Raw genomic sequence first — 18,580 nt, 5'->3', positions numbered from 1 at the left:
AAACAAAACAAAGAGAAAAAAAGAAAGCATGAGAAAGAGACAAACCAAGAAACAGACTCTTAATTTTAGAGAGCCGATGGTTACCACAGAGGAGAGAGTAAAGGGACAGGTTAAATAGGTGATAGAATTAAGGAGTGCACTTGTGATGAGCACCATGGGATATATGGAATTATACTGCACACCTGAAACTAATGTAACACTGTATGTTAACTATACTGGAATTTAAAATAAAATAAAATAAATAAAAAGTTCAGAAATATATTGCACTATTTCGTAGAATTCAATGGTGTCTGAAACAGAAATTGCAACAAAATAATACGGAAAGAAAGACTTATTAATCAACAATACCAGCAAACTGATTAACAATACAAGTTCTTGGTGGATTATGTTAAATATATAAAATCAAATCACAGAAAAACTAGAAGAGTTAAGTATTTATTAGGTCTCAGAGAAGTAGTAGTATTATATACCTAAAGGCAAAAACCAATACCAAGAAAATCACAAAAATGGAAAACTTCTGAAATTATCAATTACAGATATAAGAGGCATCTATTTCAGTATTTAACCTTAGGTGCAGAAAAGTTACACGTGTCAAATACATTCAGGTATCATTCAGATAAAATAGATTTCTGAAAGACCCTATAGAACAACATTATAAAATAATTATTACCAGAATTCATAAATATTAACAATCAAAATGTGTTCTTCTGGAGCTCAAATAACTAAGCCCGACCCTGACTTAATTCTACTAGCAAAATTAGTCTTTAACAAAAGTATTGCTAAATCTCTAACACCAGAATTCTAAAGGTTATCAACTAGGAGTTATATAATTTTCATTCTTATTATTTATACAACTTATTCCTTTCAATAATTAGTAAGCTAATAAGGTGTTCAGTTTGCTCAACATGTCTCTAGTAATACTAATTAAGATGAGTTCAGAAGATAAATCATATAAAAAATATAGGTCAAATATATAAAAATATGATTTATTTTTTTTATTATTATTTTTTTAATATATGAAATTTATTGCCAAATTGGTTTCCATACAACACCCAGTGCTCATCCCAACATACGCAATCTATCTCTTCCATTGCCTTAGGATATAAGATCACATATAAAACATTATTCTGTATTTTTAATCTTCCTAATTACATCAATGAGGTTAGTGTTAGTTTACTTACTGTGTAGTATCTACATCTGCATCAGGCTTAGTGCTCAACTGTTCCAGACAGTATATAAAAATCTAAGTCAAAAATAAGAAGTTTCAGTGGCATGAACTCTTAGATACTGATATATTTGGACATTAAAACTAATTTTATGTAAATAAAAATCAGAAATATATATACTGTGTTATATATGTATGTACGCATGTATATCTCCCAGAAGTGATAGAATATATATCCTATATAACTGTTTATGTATGCTCTGGGTATATATATGACAATGTATATAACATAAGTGATGGTCAATTAAAAGCATCTGTGTTTTTCTCTGACTATAAAATCTTGAATATATTTTAGGAAAATATATTTTCCTTCCTCTTATCCACTCAGTCACATGCTCAACTTTATTAATGTCCTGACTAAGCGCTGGTTCCAATCAAAGAATTTCATACTCTAGATACGGTATAAACAACTATCACATCATTGTATTTGTGCTCTAAGAGAAATAAATGTAAAGTACAATGAGAACACAAAAAAAGCAAGTATAATATAAAGGGGTATTGCTAGAATAAGTTGGAATTAACCATACCTTGAACTTTATTTTTGTTACCTTACTTCCTATAAACTATTATGGACTCAGATAAGATGAAAAAATAATACACATTCAATATATGTTATACATGTATTATTAATAGGAGGAAGTTTACTATAATTTGCATTATTTCAGGCTTCAGGGCATCAGTACTTTTACATATTACCTGCATGATATTGATGCTGAGTTGACAAACCTCCTCCTGTGTTTTAGGTTGTTGAAAGACCTATAAGGAAGAATTTTGATGAAAGTTTTTAGATTTAGCTAAGAAAACAAAACTTTTTGTTTGTGAAGTTCCATATAAAAAAATCACTAATGGGAAACTGCTTCCAGTGTGGGTAACCTTACTCCAAAAGGGACAGGTATGAAGAGCTGCCCTACAGGCAGTGTTTTGGCACCTGTGTAAGACACTGGCATGGAGCTGGTTGACAACATCCAAGTCAGTTGTTCTCTCTGTATACAAAGTGCCAACAATTCCAAGTACTCTACCTACAACACTTACATTCACATTTTAACTTCTATCAGCCTATCTGGGAACCAAGAAATCGACATACAAAATCAAATAAAACAAATAAGTATCTGAGGGAAAAGGTCTTTTGTGCTGAAATGACTCATTTACAACTGTGATTCCCAAGGGTTCCTGGGAAAGTCTGAAATAGAAGTTGAATTTAATAGAAAACTTACACTGGCTTCTCCAGGCTTGCACTCTACAACTCCTTTAAGTGACTGCAGAGAATGTATAATGCACTGTTCAAATTGACATGGCTGAAGGAAAAAAATAAAAGTACATTACCTTAAAATTCAAAAACAAGCAATGGTTATTAAGACATTTAACAGAAGCAAATTATGGCCCCAAACTCTCAATTTTACAGATTTATTGAAAGGAAAACAGATGCAAACAACTTGACAAATAATCTCCAACCCATCAAGATTTAGATTTGGCAAGTTTGCACTTAATATTTAAATATGGGTAAATCTTAACTCTAAAGTACATCTAATTCAAATAGAACAGAAATCAGGTATAATTAAAATTCTTCTTAAAAATCCTACTCTTCTCAGAGGGAAATGACTTGATGAAGAACAGATACAGCAAGTTTATATTTTAAACACTACTTTGAAGATATACTCTGAGCTCAATCTTCCAGATCTTTCACATCTCTGGTAGTGTTCAACAAAATTTAATGTTACTAATAATGATTTGTAGAAGGTCCAGGAAATTCAATTCAAAAGTCATTACAGTCATTTTTTATATACATTAAGTCATAAAATAAGTGAAGATATGTCCAACAACTGGCATTCAGATAAATCTGAATGAATTGTAACATCTTAGCTCCTACTGTACTTAAGGTTTCACTTTGTGCTAGGCATACTCTAAGTGATGGGGATATAGGAATGAGATTGAGTTCTCATTAAGTGTATGCTCTAGGATAAGAGTCACAACCAAAATAGCCACAGTCAACAAAACTGTTACTTTTTACTAAAAAAAAAAAAAAAAATACAGAAATAAGTCAACTACAAACTAGAGTAAGTGCCATGGGAAAAAAAAAAAAACCAGAACTCAGAAATGATGATGATGGAGGGAATCTGCTCTAACTAAGATGGTCAAAGAAGAGCTCCCTTAGACAGTGAGAACATTTAAGTGGAGACTTGAAGGGCAAGAGGACTCAGCGCCATAAAAGATAAGGGAAGGGAGTGGTGAGCTCAGGGAGACAGGGCAATATGTACACAGGCCAGGGAGGGCAGAACCTAAAGGAACTGAGAAACCACAAGAACAGCAGTGCATCACAACCACTAGGCATGAGTTTGGCAGTACAAGATGAGGTTAAGGGTCTGGGTTTCACTCAGACAGAGGGCTGTATAAGACACATAGTTGAGGGGCACCTGGGTGGCTCAGGCGGTTAAGCGTCTGACTTCGGCTCAGGTCATGATCTCGCGGTTCGTGAGTTCAAGCCCCGCGTCGGGCTCTGTGCTGACAGCTCAGAGCCTGGAGCCTGTTTCAGATTCTGTGTCTCCCTCTCTCTCTCTCTGACCCTCCCCCGTTCATACTCTGTCTCTGTCTCAAAAATAAATAAACGTTAAAAAAAAAATTTTTTTTTAAAAAGGCACATAGTTGAATTAAAAAAAAAAAAAAACTCTGTGCAAAAATCCGGAGTCAGAACCTCTCCTCACTACATGCTTCAATTTGTTAAAAGAGATTGGGGAAAAAAAACTGAACAGAAGAGACAAGTTTATTTTCTTACAAAAAGGAACCCAGATTTAATGAAAGCTAAAATAGTGCCTCAACATAATGTTATTTTAATACTGCACTTTGAAGCCACCAGAGGGCACCATAAAAAAACAAAACAAAACAAAAAACAACTTCTAAGTACAAAAAAAAAAAAAAGAATATGGGATAAAATACCAACTGCACAGAACTATTTCAAGAGGTATAATGTTTGTTAAATACCTGACCTAATGCCTCCAACTTACCCACCTCAAAAGGTAGGAAAATCTAAGAATAATGGTGAAAATTAAATCCAAAATTCAACTGTGGGTAATTAAACCTGTTGTTACCTGGATTTTTTGCATTAATATTTGGACTAGATTTTCTTAATTTCTTTTTATATCTACACTAATACAATAAATGGATAACACCAGAGAACTGAATTAGTTTCAGTTAAATTGGGAGTAATGATAGTCTAAACATCTGCTATTTATTTTTTCTAAAGAGAAGCAGTGCTATTTCTGCATACTGTCAGTGAATCATCCAATTTAGCTGACTATAAGAGCTATCACAAATCATTCCAGTTCTTATGAAAGAAAAAAATTCTCAAAATTATCCAAATTGAAAAAAGCAGTACACATTTTCAATATGAAAAGAAAGCAGGATGCTTTCAAAAAAGCTGTTTCAGAGCACTGAAGTGAGGTTCAAATTAAATATACACTACTTCAGGGGTGCCTGGGTGGCTCAGTTAGTTGAGGGTCCGACTCTTGATTTCGACTCAGGGCCTTGGGATTGAGCCCTGAGTGAGGCTTCACGCTGAAAATGTAGCCTGCTTAAGACTCTCACACTCCTCTGAAGGGTCTACCTCCCTCCAGGTGCTGCAGGCCCCTCCCCAGGGGACCACCGAAGAAAAAGCTATCTGAGCATGCCCCTCCCGCCCCTGTGCACCTTGCAGATCCACCCCAGCGAATAAGCCAGATCCCAATGAAGCAGCACCACAAGTCTGGCAGTGTGCAAAGAGCCCAGACAGGGGCCACACCACTCCACAGTGAGTTCTGCCCCTGGGAGAGGGGAAGATAAGGTACACACCAGTCAGACTGTGGCCCCAGTGGTGGGCTGGGGACAGACATCAGGTCTGATTGTGGCCCCGCCAACTAACACAAGTTACTCCAGACAACACAGGGGAAGTGCCTTGCAGTTCCACACCACTCCAGGGACTAACCAAAATGACAAAACAGAAGAACTCTCCTCAAAAGAAACTCCTGGAAGTAGCAACAGCTAACGAATCGATCAAAAACGATTTAAGCAATATAAGAGAACAAGAATTTTGAATAATAGTCATAAAATTAATCGCTGGGTTTGAAAAAAGTATACAGGACAGCAGAGAATCTATTGCTACAGAGATCAAGGAACTAAGAAATAGTCATGAGGAGCTAAAAAATGCTATAAATGAGAAGCAAAATAAAATGGACACGACCACAGCTTGGATTGAAGAGGCAGAGGAGAGAATAAGTGAATTAGAAGATAAAATTATGGAAAAACAGGAAGCTGAGAAAAAAAGGGATTAAAAAAATCCAGGAGTTTGAGGGGAGAATTAGAGAACTAAGTGATGCAATCAAATGCAACAATATCCATATAATACGAATTCCAGAAGAGGAAGAAAGAGAGAAAGGGGCTGAAGGTGTATTTGAACAAATCATAGCTGAGAACATCCCTGATCTGGGGAAGGAAAAAGCACTGAAATCCAAGAGGCACAGAGAACTCCCTTCAGACGTAACTTGAATTGATCTTCTGCACGACATATCATAGTGAAACTGACAAAATACAATAAAGAGAAAATTCTCAAAGCAGCTAGGCATAAACATGCTCTAACTTACAAAGGGAGACCCATAAGACCAGTGGCAGACCTATCTACTGAAACTTGGCAGGCCAGAAAGGAATGGCAGGAAATCTTCAATGTGACGAATAGAAAAAATATGCAGCCGAGAATCCTTTATCCAGCAAGTCTGTCATTCAGAACAGGAGGAGAGATAAAAATCTTCCCAAACACACAAAAACTGAAGGAATTCATCACCCCCAATTCATAGCCCTACAAGAGATCCTAAGGGGGATTCTGTGAGTTAAATGTTGCAAGGACCTCAAAGTACCAGAGACAACACTACAAGCATGAAACCTACAGACATCACAATGATTCTAAACCCATTGCTTTCAATAATAACACTGAATGTAAGTAGACTAAATGCTCCAAACAAAAGACACAGGGTATCAGCATGGGTAAAAAAAACAAGACCCATCTATTTGCTGTCTACAAGAGACTCATTTTAGACCTGAGGACACCTTCAGATTGAAACTGAGGGGATGGAGAACTATCTATCCACCATGCTACTGGAAGTCAAAAGAAAGCTGGAGTAGCCATACTTCTATCAGACAAACTAGACTTTAAATTGAAGGCTGTACCAAGAGATGAAAAAGGAGATTATATAATAATTACAGGGTCTATCCATCAGGAAGAGCTAACAATTATAAATGTCTATGCACTGAATATGGGAGCCTTCAAATATATAAAACAATTACTCACAAACATAAGCAACCTTATTGATAAGAATGTGGTAATTGCAGGGGACTTTAACACCCCACTTACAGAAATGGATAGATCATCTAGACACACGGTCAATAAAGAAACAAGGGCCCTGAAGGATACATCGGATCAGATGGACTTGACAGATATATTTAGAACTCTGCATCCCAAAGCAACAGAATATACTTTCTTCCCAGGTGCACATGGAAACTTCTCCAAGACAGATCACATACTGGGTCACAAAACAGCCTTTCATAAGTATAAAAGAATTGAGATCATACCATGCACACTTTCAGACCACAATGCTATGAAATTTTAAATCAACCACAGTAAAAAGTCTGGAAAACCTCCAAAAGCATGGAGGTTAAAGAACACCCTACTAAAGAATGAATGGGTCAACCAGGCAATTAGAGAAGAAATTAAAACATATATGGAAACAAATGAAGATGAAAATACAACAATCCAAATGCTTCAGGATGCAGTGAAGGCAGTCCTGAGAGGAAAATACATTGCAATCCAGGCCTATCTCAAGAAACAAGAAAAATCCCAAATACAAAATCTAACAGCACACCTAAAGGAACTAGAAGCAGAACAGCAAAGGCAGCCTAAACCCAGCAGAAGAAGAGAAATAATAAAGATCACAGCAGAAATAAACAATATAGAATCTAAAAAAACTGTAGAGCAGATCAACGAAACCAAGAGTTGGTTTTTTGAAAAAATAAACAAAATTGATAAACCTCTAGCCAGGCTTCTCAAAAAGAAAAGGGAGATGACACAAATAGATAAAATCATGAATGAAAATGGAATTATTACAACCAATCACTCAGAAATACAAGCAATTATCAGGGAATACTATGAAAAATTATATGCCAACAAATTGGACAACCTGGAAGAAATGGAAAAATTCCTAAACACCTACACACTTCCAAATCTCAAACAGGAAGAAATAGAAAGCTTGAACAGACCCATGACCAGCGAAGAAATTGAATCAGTTATCAAAAATCTCCCAACAAATAAGAGTCCAGGACGGATGGCTCCCTGGGGAATTCTACCAGATATCTAAAGCAGAGATAATACCTATCCTTCTGAACCTATTCCAGAAAATAGAAAGGGAAGGAAAACTTCCAGACTCATTCTATGAAGCCAGCATTACTTTGATCCATAAACCAGACAGAGACCCAGCAAAAAATGAGAACTACAGGCCAATATCCCTGATGAAGATGGATGCAAAAATTCTCAATAAGATACTAGCAAATCGAATTCAACAGCATATACAAAGAATTATTCACCATGATCAAGTGGGATTCATTCCTGGGCTGCAGGGCTGGTTCAACATTCGTAAATCAATCAATGTGATACATCACATTAATAAAAGAAAAAAAAAACCACATGATCCTGTCTATCAATGCAGAAAAAGCATTTGACAAAATTCAGCATCCTTTCTTAATAAAAACCCCCGAGAAAGTTGGGATAGAAGGAACATACTTAAATATACTAAAAGCCATTTGTGAAAAGCCCACAGCTAATATCATCCTCAATGGGGAAAAACTGAGAGCTTTCTCCCTGAGATCAGGAACAGGAGTGGACAGGGATGTCCACTCTCACCACTGTTGTTTAACATAGTGTTGGAAGTACCAGCATCAGCAATCAGACAACAAAAGGAAATCAAAGGCATCAAAATTGGCAAAGATGAAGTTAAGCTTTCACTTTTTGCAGATGACATGACACTATACATGGAAAATCCGATAGACTCCACCAAAAGTCTGCTAGAACTGATACATGAATTCAGCAAAGTCGCAGGACACAAAATCAACGTTCACAAATCAGTTGCATTCTTATACACTACTAATGAAGCAACAGAAAGACAAATAAAGAAACTGATCCCATTCACAATTGCACCAAGAAGCATAAAATACCTAGGAATAAACCTAACCAAAGATGTAAAAGATCTGTATGTTGAAAACTATAGGAAGCTTATGAAGGAAACTGAAGAAGATACAATGAAATGGAAAAACATTCCTTGTTCATGCATTGGAAGAATAAATGTTGTTAAAATGTCGATACTACCCAAAGCTATCTACACATTCAATGCAATCCCAATCAAAATTGCACCAGCATTCTTCTCGAAGCAAGGACAAGCAATCGTAAAATTTGTATGGAACCACAAAAGGCCCCGAATAGCCAAAGTAATATTGAAGAAGAAGACCAAAGTGGGAGGCATCACAATCCCAGACTTTAGCCTCTACTACAAATCTGTAATCATCAAGACAGCATGGTAGTGGCACAAAAACAGACACATAGACCAATGAAATAGAATAGAAACCCCAGAACTAGACCCACAAAAGTATGGACAACTAATCTTTGACAAAGCAGGAAAGAATATCCAATGGAAAAAAGACAGCCTCTTTAACAAATGGTGCTGGGAGAACTGGACAGCAACATGCAGAAGGTTGAAACTAGACCACTTTCTCACACCATTCACAAAAATAAACTCCAAATGGATAAAGGACCTGAATGTGAGATAGGAAACCATCAAAACCCTAGAGGAGAAAGCAGGGAAAAACCTCTCTGACCTCAGCTGCAGCAATTTCTTACTTGACACATCCCCAAAGGCAACGGAATTAAAAGCAAAAATGAATTACTGGGACGTCATGAAGATAAAAAGCTTCTGCACAGCAAGGGAAACAACCAACAAAACTAAAAGGTAACCAACGGAATGAGAAAAGATATTTGCAAATGACATATTGGACAAAGGGCTAGTATCCAAAACCTATAAAGAGCTCACCAACTCCACACCCAAAAAACAAAGAATCCAGTGAAGAAATGGGCAGAAAACATGAAGAGACACTTCTCTAAAGAAGACATCCAGATGGCCAACAGACACATGAAAAGATGCTCAACATTGCTCCTCATCAGGGAAATACAAATCAAAACCACACTCCGATATCACCTCACACCAAAATGAACAAACAGGAGACTACAGATGCTGGCGAGGATGTGGAGAAATGGGAAGCCTCTTGCACTGTTGGTGGGAATGCAAACTGGTGCAGCCACTCTGGAAAACAGTGTGGAGGTTCCTCAAAAAATTAAAAATAGACCTACCCTATGACCCAGCAGTATCACTGCTAGGAATTTACCCAAGGGATATAGGAGTACTGATGCATAGGGGCACTTGTACCCCAATGTTCACAGCAGCACTCTCAACAATAGTCAAATTATGGAAAGAGCCCAAATGTCCATCAACTGATGAATGGATAAAGAAACTGTGGTTTATATACACAATGGAATACTACGTGGCAATGAGAAAGAATGAAATATGGCCTTTTGTAGCAACATGGATGGAACTGGAAAGTGTTATGCTAAGTGAAGTAAGTCATACAGAGAAGGACAGATTCCATATGTTTTCACGCCTATGTGGATCCTGAGAAACTTAACAGAAGACCATGGGGGAGGGGAAGGAAAAAAAAAAAAAAAAAAAAGGTTAGAGAGGGAGCCAAACCATAAGAGACTCTTAGAAACTGAGAACAAACTGAGGGTTGATGGGGGGTGGGGGGTGGGTGATGGGTATTTAGGAGGGCACCTGTTGGGATGAGCACTGGGTGTTGTATGGAAACCAATTTGACAATAAATTTCATATTAAAAAAAAAAAGATGCTCAGTCTCTCTCCAACACTCCTCATTCATGTTCTCTCTCTTAAAAAGCAAACATAGGAGAAACCTAAACCTTATTAAACAAATAAATAATAAACAAACTTCAGCTGAAATAAGTCATAGTGAGGCAAAGTGTAATGTTCATTTCATTTCTTTTTTTTTAATATATGTTTATTTTTGAGAGAGAGACAGAGTGTGAGCAGGGGAGGGGAAGAGAGAGAGGGAGGCAGAGTCCAAAACAGGCTCCAGGCTCTGAGCTGTCAGCACAGAGCCCGACATGGGGCTCGAACCCATGAACCGTGAGATCATGACCTGAGCTGAAGTAGGTAGCTTAACTGACTGAGCCACGCAGGCGCCCCTCTTTTTTTCTGTTTTGTTTTGTTTAATGTTTATTTATTTTCTTCAGAGAAAGTGCTACCGGCATGAAGCCCGATGCAGGGCTCGATCTCACAAACCATGAGATCATGACCTGAGCCAAAACAAGAGTTGGGTACTTAAATGACTGAACCACCCAGGTGCCCCTATGTTACATATTTTTTTACCTACATCTGGCTAGACGATATAATGGCTGACATCAGAAGGGTAACTTTCTCTGGGTCATTCATCCACAAAGTTTAGTCTTCTAGCTTGTATGTGTGACAAACATGAAATAAGTTATTGTATGGTTCCAGTTTCTTACTATTATAGTCAAACTTTAAGTGGACTACAAACAAGTTTCTATGGTAAACATTTCAAAGTATTTTAAAGAGGTTTATCTATTATAATCAAACAACCAAAGTTAGATGTGGCAGCTACCAGATAAGCACTAACTGGGAGAGGGAGAAAGTGGCTTCTTTAAGACTGCATGGCTAATGGGGTGCCGGGCTAGGTCAGTCAGAAGATCATGTGACCCTCAATCTCAGGGTCATGAGTTTCAGTCCCACATTGGGTGCAACGATTAAATAAATAAACTTAAAAAAAAAGAAGAAAAAAGATTGCATGGCTGTTATGTGACAGAACTATGGACTGAACCAGATTATGATTCCAAATCCAGGGCAGCACATTTTCCTCCATATCAGCACTGTTCAAAAGAAGTATAATGTGAGCCACAAACATAAGTCATATATATAATTTAAGAGTTTCCAGTAAACACATTAAGAATATTAAAAGAAAAATTGATTTTAATAGAATTCAGGTTATGCAATATACCAAAATATTATATCATCATGTAATCAATAAAAAGTTGAGATATTTCACATTCTTTCTTTGTACTGAGTCTTATACAAACCATGTCTATAATGACTGCTATATTGGATATTGGACCATGCAGGTCTACTCTACGTCTCCTTTCTCTAAATATTTAGTATGACAGAATTAGCTATAGGATAGTTTGTATACAAGCACTAATAATTATGAAAAGTAGAATAAACAAAATAAAAGTAGTTTTTATTAAAAATAAATCCTTTAAAATATAATTGTATTTATTAAAACTAAATTTCCCTCATTTCAAACATGATTTAATTTACAAAAATTTGTAAGTAAGCACTGATGTTCTAAACCACATTGTTATATAAAGGTATATTTTAGTGTACTTATGAGGGATAGGAGGAAAGAATTTCAACTTGTCAAAAATGTCCCACCTCCCAAAGTAAGACTGTCAATAGGAAGTATACAATTATTTCAAAAAGTACAGCAATTTGAAGAACTGAAGAAATATTACATGAGATCATTCTGTCTCAACAACTTCACTCACCGTGATTTTGTAAATTTGGGCAAGTCAAAACCATTTTATTCTAATTTCCTCACCTACTAAACAGGCAGAAACCTGACTGCCTCCTTCAGATTTATTTTCTCCATTTTTCTTACTAAGGTAAAACAGAAATTGTTGGGATTAGCAATGTGCTCCGCTAAGAAACAAAAAAAACAAAAAAAACAAACAAAAAAACCCTGCATTTTTCCAGCCTCCACAGTAGACAGGGATGGGCATGTGAATCAATTCTAGCCAATTAGATGTGGGAAGAACTGTCAGCTATGGCTCCTGAAAAAGTGCTGGACTTTTCTCATGACAGAAATAAGGCCATGGTGGTTGGAAAGGCAATAGCATTCCTTCGATCATGAGGCCATTGTGAGACAAAAGCCACAATAAAGATAACAAAGAAGAAAGTCAGAAGGAGCCTTGTGTACTGATTGCATGATTAAGCTGCCACACCAGTCCTAATTTCTTTAATATTAGAAGAAAAGGAAATGCCCATCTCCTTTAAAGACCCTGGATGTTTTAGCAGCTGAATGTCAATTTAACTGACACACCCACCTACAGGATCATTGTGGGAATCCATGAAACAGATGTGAAAACATGATAAATCATGAAAACTATTTTCAAAAGTATTTTGATAATCTATAAGTCCCATCTAAACAGATGATGACTCTAAAATGAATAGACCATGTTTATAATTGCCTGCCTGACCCATGTATATATCTGGAGAGGTTAGTTATTGTTGGTTTGTTTTATTTTGGCTTAGGGGTCAGCAACAGAATTTTTTTTTCCCATTCTGCTTTTCTGAAAAATTCAAGTTACTGGGAAACTTAGAATGAAGCACAATCTATTTTATTTTTTTAACTTATTGTCAAGTTAGTTAACATACAGTGTATATACAGTGTGCTCTTGGCTTTGGGAGTAGATTCCCATGATTCATCACTTACCATACAACACCCAGTGCTCATCCCAACAACTGCTCTCCTCAATGTCCATCACCCATTTTCCCCTCTCCCCTGCCAGCCTTGGCACCAACCCTTAGTTTGTTCTCTGTATTTAAGAGTCTCTTATGGTTTTCCTCCCTCCCTGTTTGAACTATTTTTCCCCCTACCTTTCCCCTACGGTCTTCTGTTAAGTTTCTCAAATTCCACATATGAGTGAAAACATATGGTATCTATCTTTCTATGACTCACTTATTTCACTTAGCATAATACCCTCCAGTTCCATCCACATTGTTGTAAATGGCCAGATTTCATTCTTTCTCATTGCCAAGTAGTATTCCATTGTATATATATAAACCACATCTTCTTTATCCATTCATCAATTGATGGACATTTGGGCTTTTCCCATAATTTGGCTATTGTTGACAGTGCTACTCTAAACATTGGAGTGCATGTGCTCCTATGGATCAGCACTCCTGTATCCTTTGGATAAATTCCTAGTAGTGCTATTGATGGGTTGCAGGGTAATTCTATTTTTTTTTGAGGAACCTCCAAACTAGTTTCCAGAGTGGCTGCACCAGTTTGCATTCCCACCAACAGCTGAAGCACAATCTATTTTAAAATGTAATGCAAATAAAATATAGTGACACATGATGAAGAAAGAGCACGCTAAAAAAAATCCACTGCTTTTATTAATTTTTAAATATTTGTAGTGTTAAGCAAAAATGAGTCTAAAAAAGAAAACTTTAAGAAGTTTATTTTTCTGTTTCCAGAGATGATTTAGAATTACAATGCAAAGAACATATGCTCCCTATTAATAAAATTAGTCATTTATTTTGAATATTATATACATTAATCATTAATCATTGAAAAGTATTTAAACTTACAAGAGAAGTCAGTCCTTCATTATCGACAATCCAGTCTTCCTTTTCAGCTAATCTCTTTATTTCTGCAGGGAAAATAAGCACACAGTACTTTTTATTTTAATTTCTCATTGAACTTTATATAAATAAAAATCTATAAAGGTCATGGTTTTTCATTATTTTATATAGATTTGTTAAACAAAATGGAAGTAGGTAATAGGCATAAGACATATTTCTGGTAGACTCAAGTTTTTAAATGTGTATTGTTTTTCTGGAAATTTTTAATAAAACATTAACGTAAATAAATTTAGCCCCAATTGTAGACTGCTAGGCTAGGCTTAACGACAACTTTTGACAATGGTTTATTACTTAAAGAGGACTCTTGATAATGTTCAGTATGTACAAAATAAGCTACAAAATGTTTTTTCCCAAAATATCTGATGAAAAATTTATATTGTTTTAATCCTATATACTTCTGATGACTGGCACTATGATTCTCACTTGGCTAAAGGAATCCTACCTGTCCAAACCTTTAGCATTTCATGCTGTCTCAGGTCCTTGTGGGGAACAAGTAAATGAATTCAGAGGATACTGCTGTTTCTCACCTGGATTCTACTCCTTTTCTGTTGACACAGTATATTTAGTCACCAATTCTTAGAGATGTGACCTTCTTACTCAAAAGTCTTGGTGACAGATAGTTATGGCATATGTCATTTATAATGATGTTCTTGATTGTTTTCAACGATATTTAATATCCAGAAGGTGGCTTTGTAAAGATAACTTTGTTTTTTATGATTGTGTATACAAAATTTTTCCTGAAAATTCTAAAATGTATAAAGAAAACGAGCATCACCTATAATTTCTACTATGCAGAAAACTATTATTTACCTTTCTTCTGATTTTACATTCGTATTTCTAAATATTTAAAATGCACACACATTTTCAAAACTGGGATCATATGTTATATTCATTTTATACTATACTTTTTCTACTTAACATTTGCCATAAGAATGTTCTTATATCCTTATTTTCAAATATATCCACCTTAATTTATGCATGGTCTGGCACCTCAAGTAAATAGATTTGAAAAGATATTCAAAGAAGGAAAAAAATGCCTGGGTGGCTCAGTGGGTTAAGCATCTGACTTCAGCTCAGGTCATGATCTCATGATGGGTTCATGGGTTCAAGCCCTGCATCAGGTTCTGTGCTGACAGCTCAGAACCTGGAGAGGCTGCTTCAGATTCCGTGTCTCTTTCTCTCTCTCTCTCTCTCTCTGCCCCTCCCCATCTCGTGCTTTGTCTCTTGCTTTCTCAAAAATAAATAAACATTAAAAAAAAAAGAAGAAGAAGGAAAAAATTCTATTGAGCAGCTACTGGTGATCTAAAATATTCAAGTTTCCATAAAAGGAATTTTCTCATTTTCAAGGATTAGGAGCTACAAAGAGGTGGGATATTCAGATAATCATTGTCTAGCAAATGTCATCAATTTCTCTTAACATACCTTCCACTGTATGTTGCAATGTGACCATCACACAACGTACTCGGAGATCTAAAATGAGATCCTGGATAGTCTGTAACATGTCATTAGGAATTTCAAGGGCAGTCAACGATTCATAAGTAAGCCTGTAAAAGAGACACAACAAAACAAAAGTGAGCAGAGTGAGATCTCAAAGCAATTCCTGTCATCAGTTTGGCCACTCTATATAATGATGCATTATGGAGGTTATAAGCTACAATATTATATTGAAAGCAAGGGCAAAGTAAGACCATAACAAGAATTTTAATACAACAGTAACACTGAAATAATAAAAAAGATGCACATTCAGTAGGATATTCTCATCAAATGTAAGAAACAGGAAGGTTTAGGAGCTCAGGTGCTCTAGCACTGAGGAATATACTGAAGAAATACTAGAGGCAAAAGGACAGAGTAAAATTCTTTGTTGAACATGTTTTTCTTTTTTTTCAAAAAGGCAAAAAAAAATTTACCCCTTTTTAGAAGACATTCTTGTTAAAAAAGATATTCCATATTTACCTTATGGTCTGGATGACATGAGCAAGCCACTGTCCTGACAGCTCAGACTTCACCTCCCAGCCTCCATACTGCCTCACTCCACACTCTGGGATGCTAAGTGGGAGCAGGGCTCCACGGATCAACTTCACAAGACACTGCATTACTTCTTGAATCATTTTCTAGACAATGATGAAAGTAAAACTGCATTGAAAGTCATTAATTTGATTAAATCAACTAAAGGACTCTGCGTGAACAATGATGAATAGTTCGAACATAAAGTTTTCTAGCAACTTTGGTTGAGAAAATCCTATCTTGTGAAAAAGTCTACATGCTTATCCTTAACTTACCTTAAAATCATTTTGTCTTTGCCTTACATTCTTCGATCTTTCAATCTGGCCTGATTTCTCTGCAGTCTTAAAAATCAAAACAGCAAAATAAAATATATTAGTTATCTCTAGAAATAATGTATAAAAATAGGAAATACTTTAGCAGCTGTATATAAAGAGAGCATTGTATACGGTTGTAACTTGATTAAAAGGAATGTATAAGACAAAATCTAAGTTTGTGACTTAAAAACAGACTTAATTAGAAAACCTTTCTTATTCCAACAAGAAGTTACTTATCCTAAAACCTTTAAGTGCAATTCGTATAAATAAACCTAAGCATTAAGCTGAAATTACCTTTTCTGTAGGTGAATTTCATGTGCCATGCTCATCAACAATTTTATATATTAAGCCTAAATCATACCCAAGACAACATTTTCAACCTTATTTTTCATTAGCTGGTACAGAAGTAAAAGGAAGAGTAAACTCTGGATTAATGTCTAAGAATCTTAGGATATCCATTCCCTTCCCTTAAACATTTATAAATAAGCATTATATTTGGCATTTTATTTTTACAAAACTAAAAGTCACGATTCTTCTTTCAGGGATTTTACTGTCTAATTTAGGAGAGAATATATTCTAGAATCCTAGAATTAAATTTTTATTTGTTTCCTGCTAGCCGTACTTTCCTTTGATATTCCTTTCTCCTTAAAGTAATATTTGGAAGACTACACTGATTAAAACAGAAATCTATTCAATTGGATTTCATTTAACTTTTTATTTCCAAATTTTCTAACAACTAAATATTACCATATAACATGCCTGGGAAGGGCAAGCCTAGAAAACTTTCCAAATAAAGGAAAAATAACAAGATGGTATGATGTAAACGAAAATTCTGATAATTCATTAACATAATGCAAAATTATCCTTTAAAGTTGAAATGCTTATGTATTATTGGTTAGAGACATGTCAAAAGAACTTTCAAGTTAAGAACAACTGCATTATAGGGGCGCCTGGATAGCTCAGTCAGTTAAGCGCCCAACTCTTGATTTAGGCTGAGGTCAAGATCTCACAGTTTGTGAGTTTGAGCCCCACACCTGACTCCTCATTGACTGTGGAGCCTGTGTGGGATTCTCTCTCTCTGCCCTTCTCCCCCTCTCTCAAAATAAACTTAAAAAAAAAAAAGATTATAAATGATTATGATACTGACATCAAGTTGATTTTAAAATACAGTGTTATATATATCTTTTGTATAAGCTAGAGAAACAATGTATAGAGTTCATTATTATGATGAATAGTATTAATGTGAATGACTAAAAGAAGGGTAAGGATTGCTAAATGTTTTCGACAAAAACCATCAGATGTACCTAATAAAAAGCGGTCAACATACATACACATACATACCTCTTCAGGCTCTGATTTACATTTATTTTACAATTTTATATTAAATTGTGGCTTTTTATCATTTAAAAACATTTTTGGGGGGGGTGCCTGGGTGGCTCAGTCGGTTGAATGCCCAACTTTGGCTCAGATCATGATCTCATGATCAGGAGTTTGAGCACTGTGTCGGGCTCTGTGCTGACAGCTCAGAGCCTGGACCCTGCTTCAGATACTGTGTCTCTGGCTCTCTCTGCCCCTCCCCCACTTGCACTCTCTCAAAAATAAACATTTAAAAAATTTTTTTTTTTAATTTTAACATTTATTTTTGAGAGACAGAGACAGAGAGTGAGTGGGGAAGGGGCAGACAGAATCCAAAGCAGGCTCCAGGCTCTGAACGAGCTGTCAGCACAGAGCCTGATACAAGGCTCAAACCCAGGAACTGTAAGATCATGACCTGAGCCGAAGTTGGACGCTCAACTGACTGAGCCATCCAGGCGCTCCTACCATTTTGTCTTTGTAGAAATGCACGTTTGCTTTAAAAGATAAAAGTTTAATTTTTGAAAAATCTAAACCTAAAATTCACTTCAGTAATGTCAATAAGCCAATTCCTAAAATTTACTAGGCAACAACACTCAAAATTCTTTGAACACCAGGATTTAATTCAGAAGCTGATGTTTTTGTCCCTTTATTTTTAAGACAAATGAGAAGTAATTAAAGTGTTTTAAAGCAACAGTGAGAACTGACTAGAGGGGCTAATATTAGGAGCACAGCCAGCCAGGAGGATGCTACACTAACCAGGTGAGCAATCACAGCACCTTAGACAAAAGGAGGTAGAGCATGAACTCCTGTTGATGGCTTAGACACAGGCTTCCAAGGTAGAGTAAACTGATCATGGCAATTCTACTGGGTGTTGCAGTGAGAAAGGAGAGATGATGTCAAGAGTGACTGCCATCTGAGTCATGACTACTCAGGTAAGTCCAACCAGCCTTGAATGTCTGTTAGCCTACTTTCTGTTTCTGTCAAGTATGATGCTCTGATTCAAAGTAACACTTTGGGCAATATAGTGGCCTAGGTGTAGAAAAACAAATGAATGGCCACAGCCTTACTGAGGTGATGAATTAACTATTCTCTAAATACTGCAGTTT

At 36.0% G+C, this 18,580-nt stretch overlaps 1 protein-coding gene across 2 annotated transcripts in view; it reads right to left on the bottom strand.

The window, feature by feature from the left end:
- EXOC2 (exocyst complex component 2) overlaps positions 1–18,580 on the bottom strand; it is a 277,442-nt gene that overhangs the window by 108,345 nt on the left and 150,517 nt on the right. For both annotated transcript variants that reach the window (XM_043590966.1, XM_043590967.1), the window contains 7 exons: positions 16,080–16,145; positions 15,754–15,911; positions 15,223–15,344; positions 13,747–13,808; positions 2,440–2,520; positions 1,922–1,981; positions 1,182–1,243 (listed from right to left, as the gene is read on the bottom strand). In XM_043590966.1, coding sequence (XP_043446901.1) covers positions 1,182–1,243; positions 1,922–1,981; positions 2,440–2,520; positions 13,747–13,808; positions 15,223–15,344; positions 15,754–15,911; positions 16,080–16,145 — 611 coding nt within the window. The remainder of the gene's footprint in view (positions 1–1,181; positions 1,244–1,921; positions 1,982–2,439; positions 2,521–13,746; positions 13,809–15,222; positions 15,345–15,753; positions 15,912–16,079; positions 16,146–18,580) is intronic.

The sequence above is a fragment of the Prionailurus bengalensis genome, chromosome B2, assembly GCF_016509475.1.
Source record: "Prionailurus bengalensis isolate Pbe53 chromosome B2, Fcat_Pben_1.1_paternal_pri, whole genome shotgun sequence".
Classification (NCBI taxonomy): Eukaryota; Metazoa; Chordata; class Mammalia; order Carnivora; family Felidae; genus Prionailurus; species Prionailurus bengalensis.
Note: the sequence above shows the minus strand (reverse complement) of the source record. Positions and strands in the feature narration are given on the sequence as shown.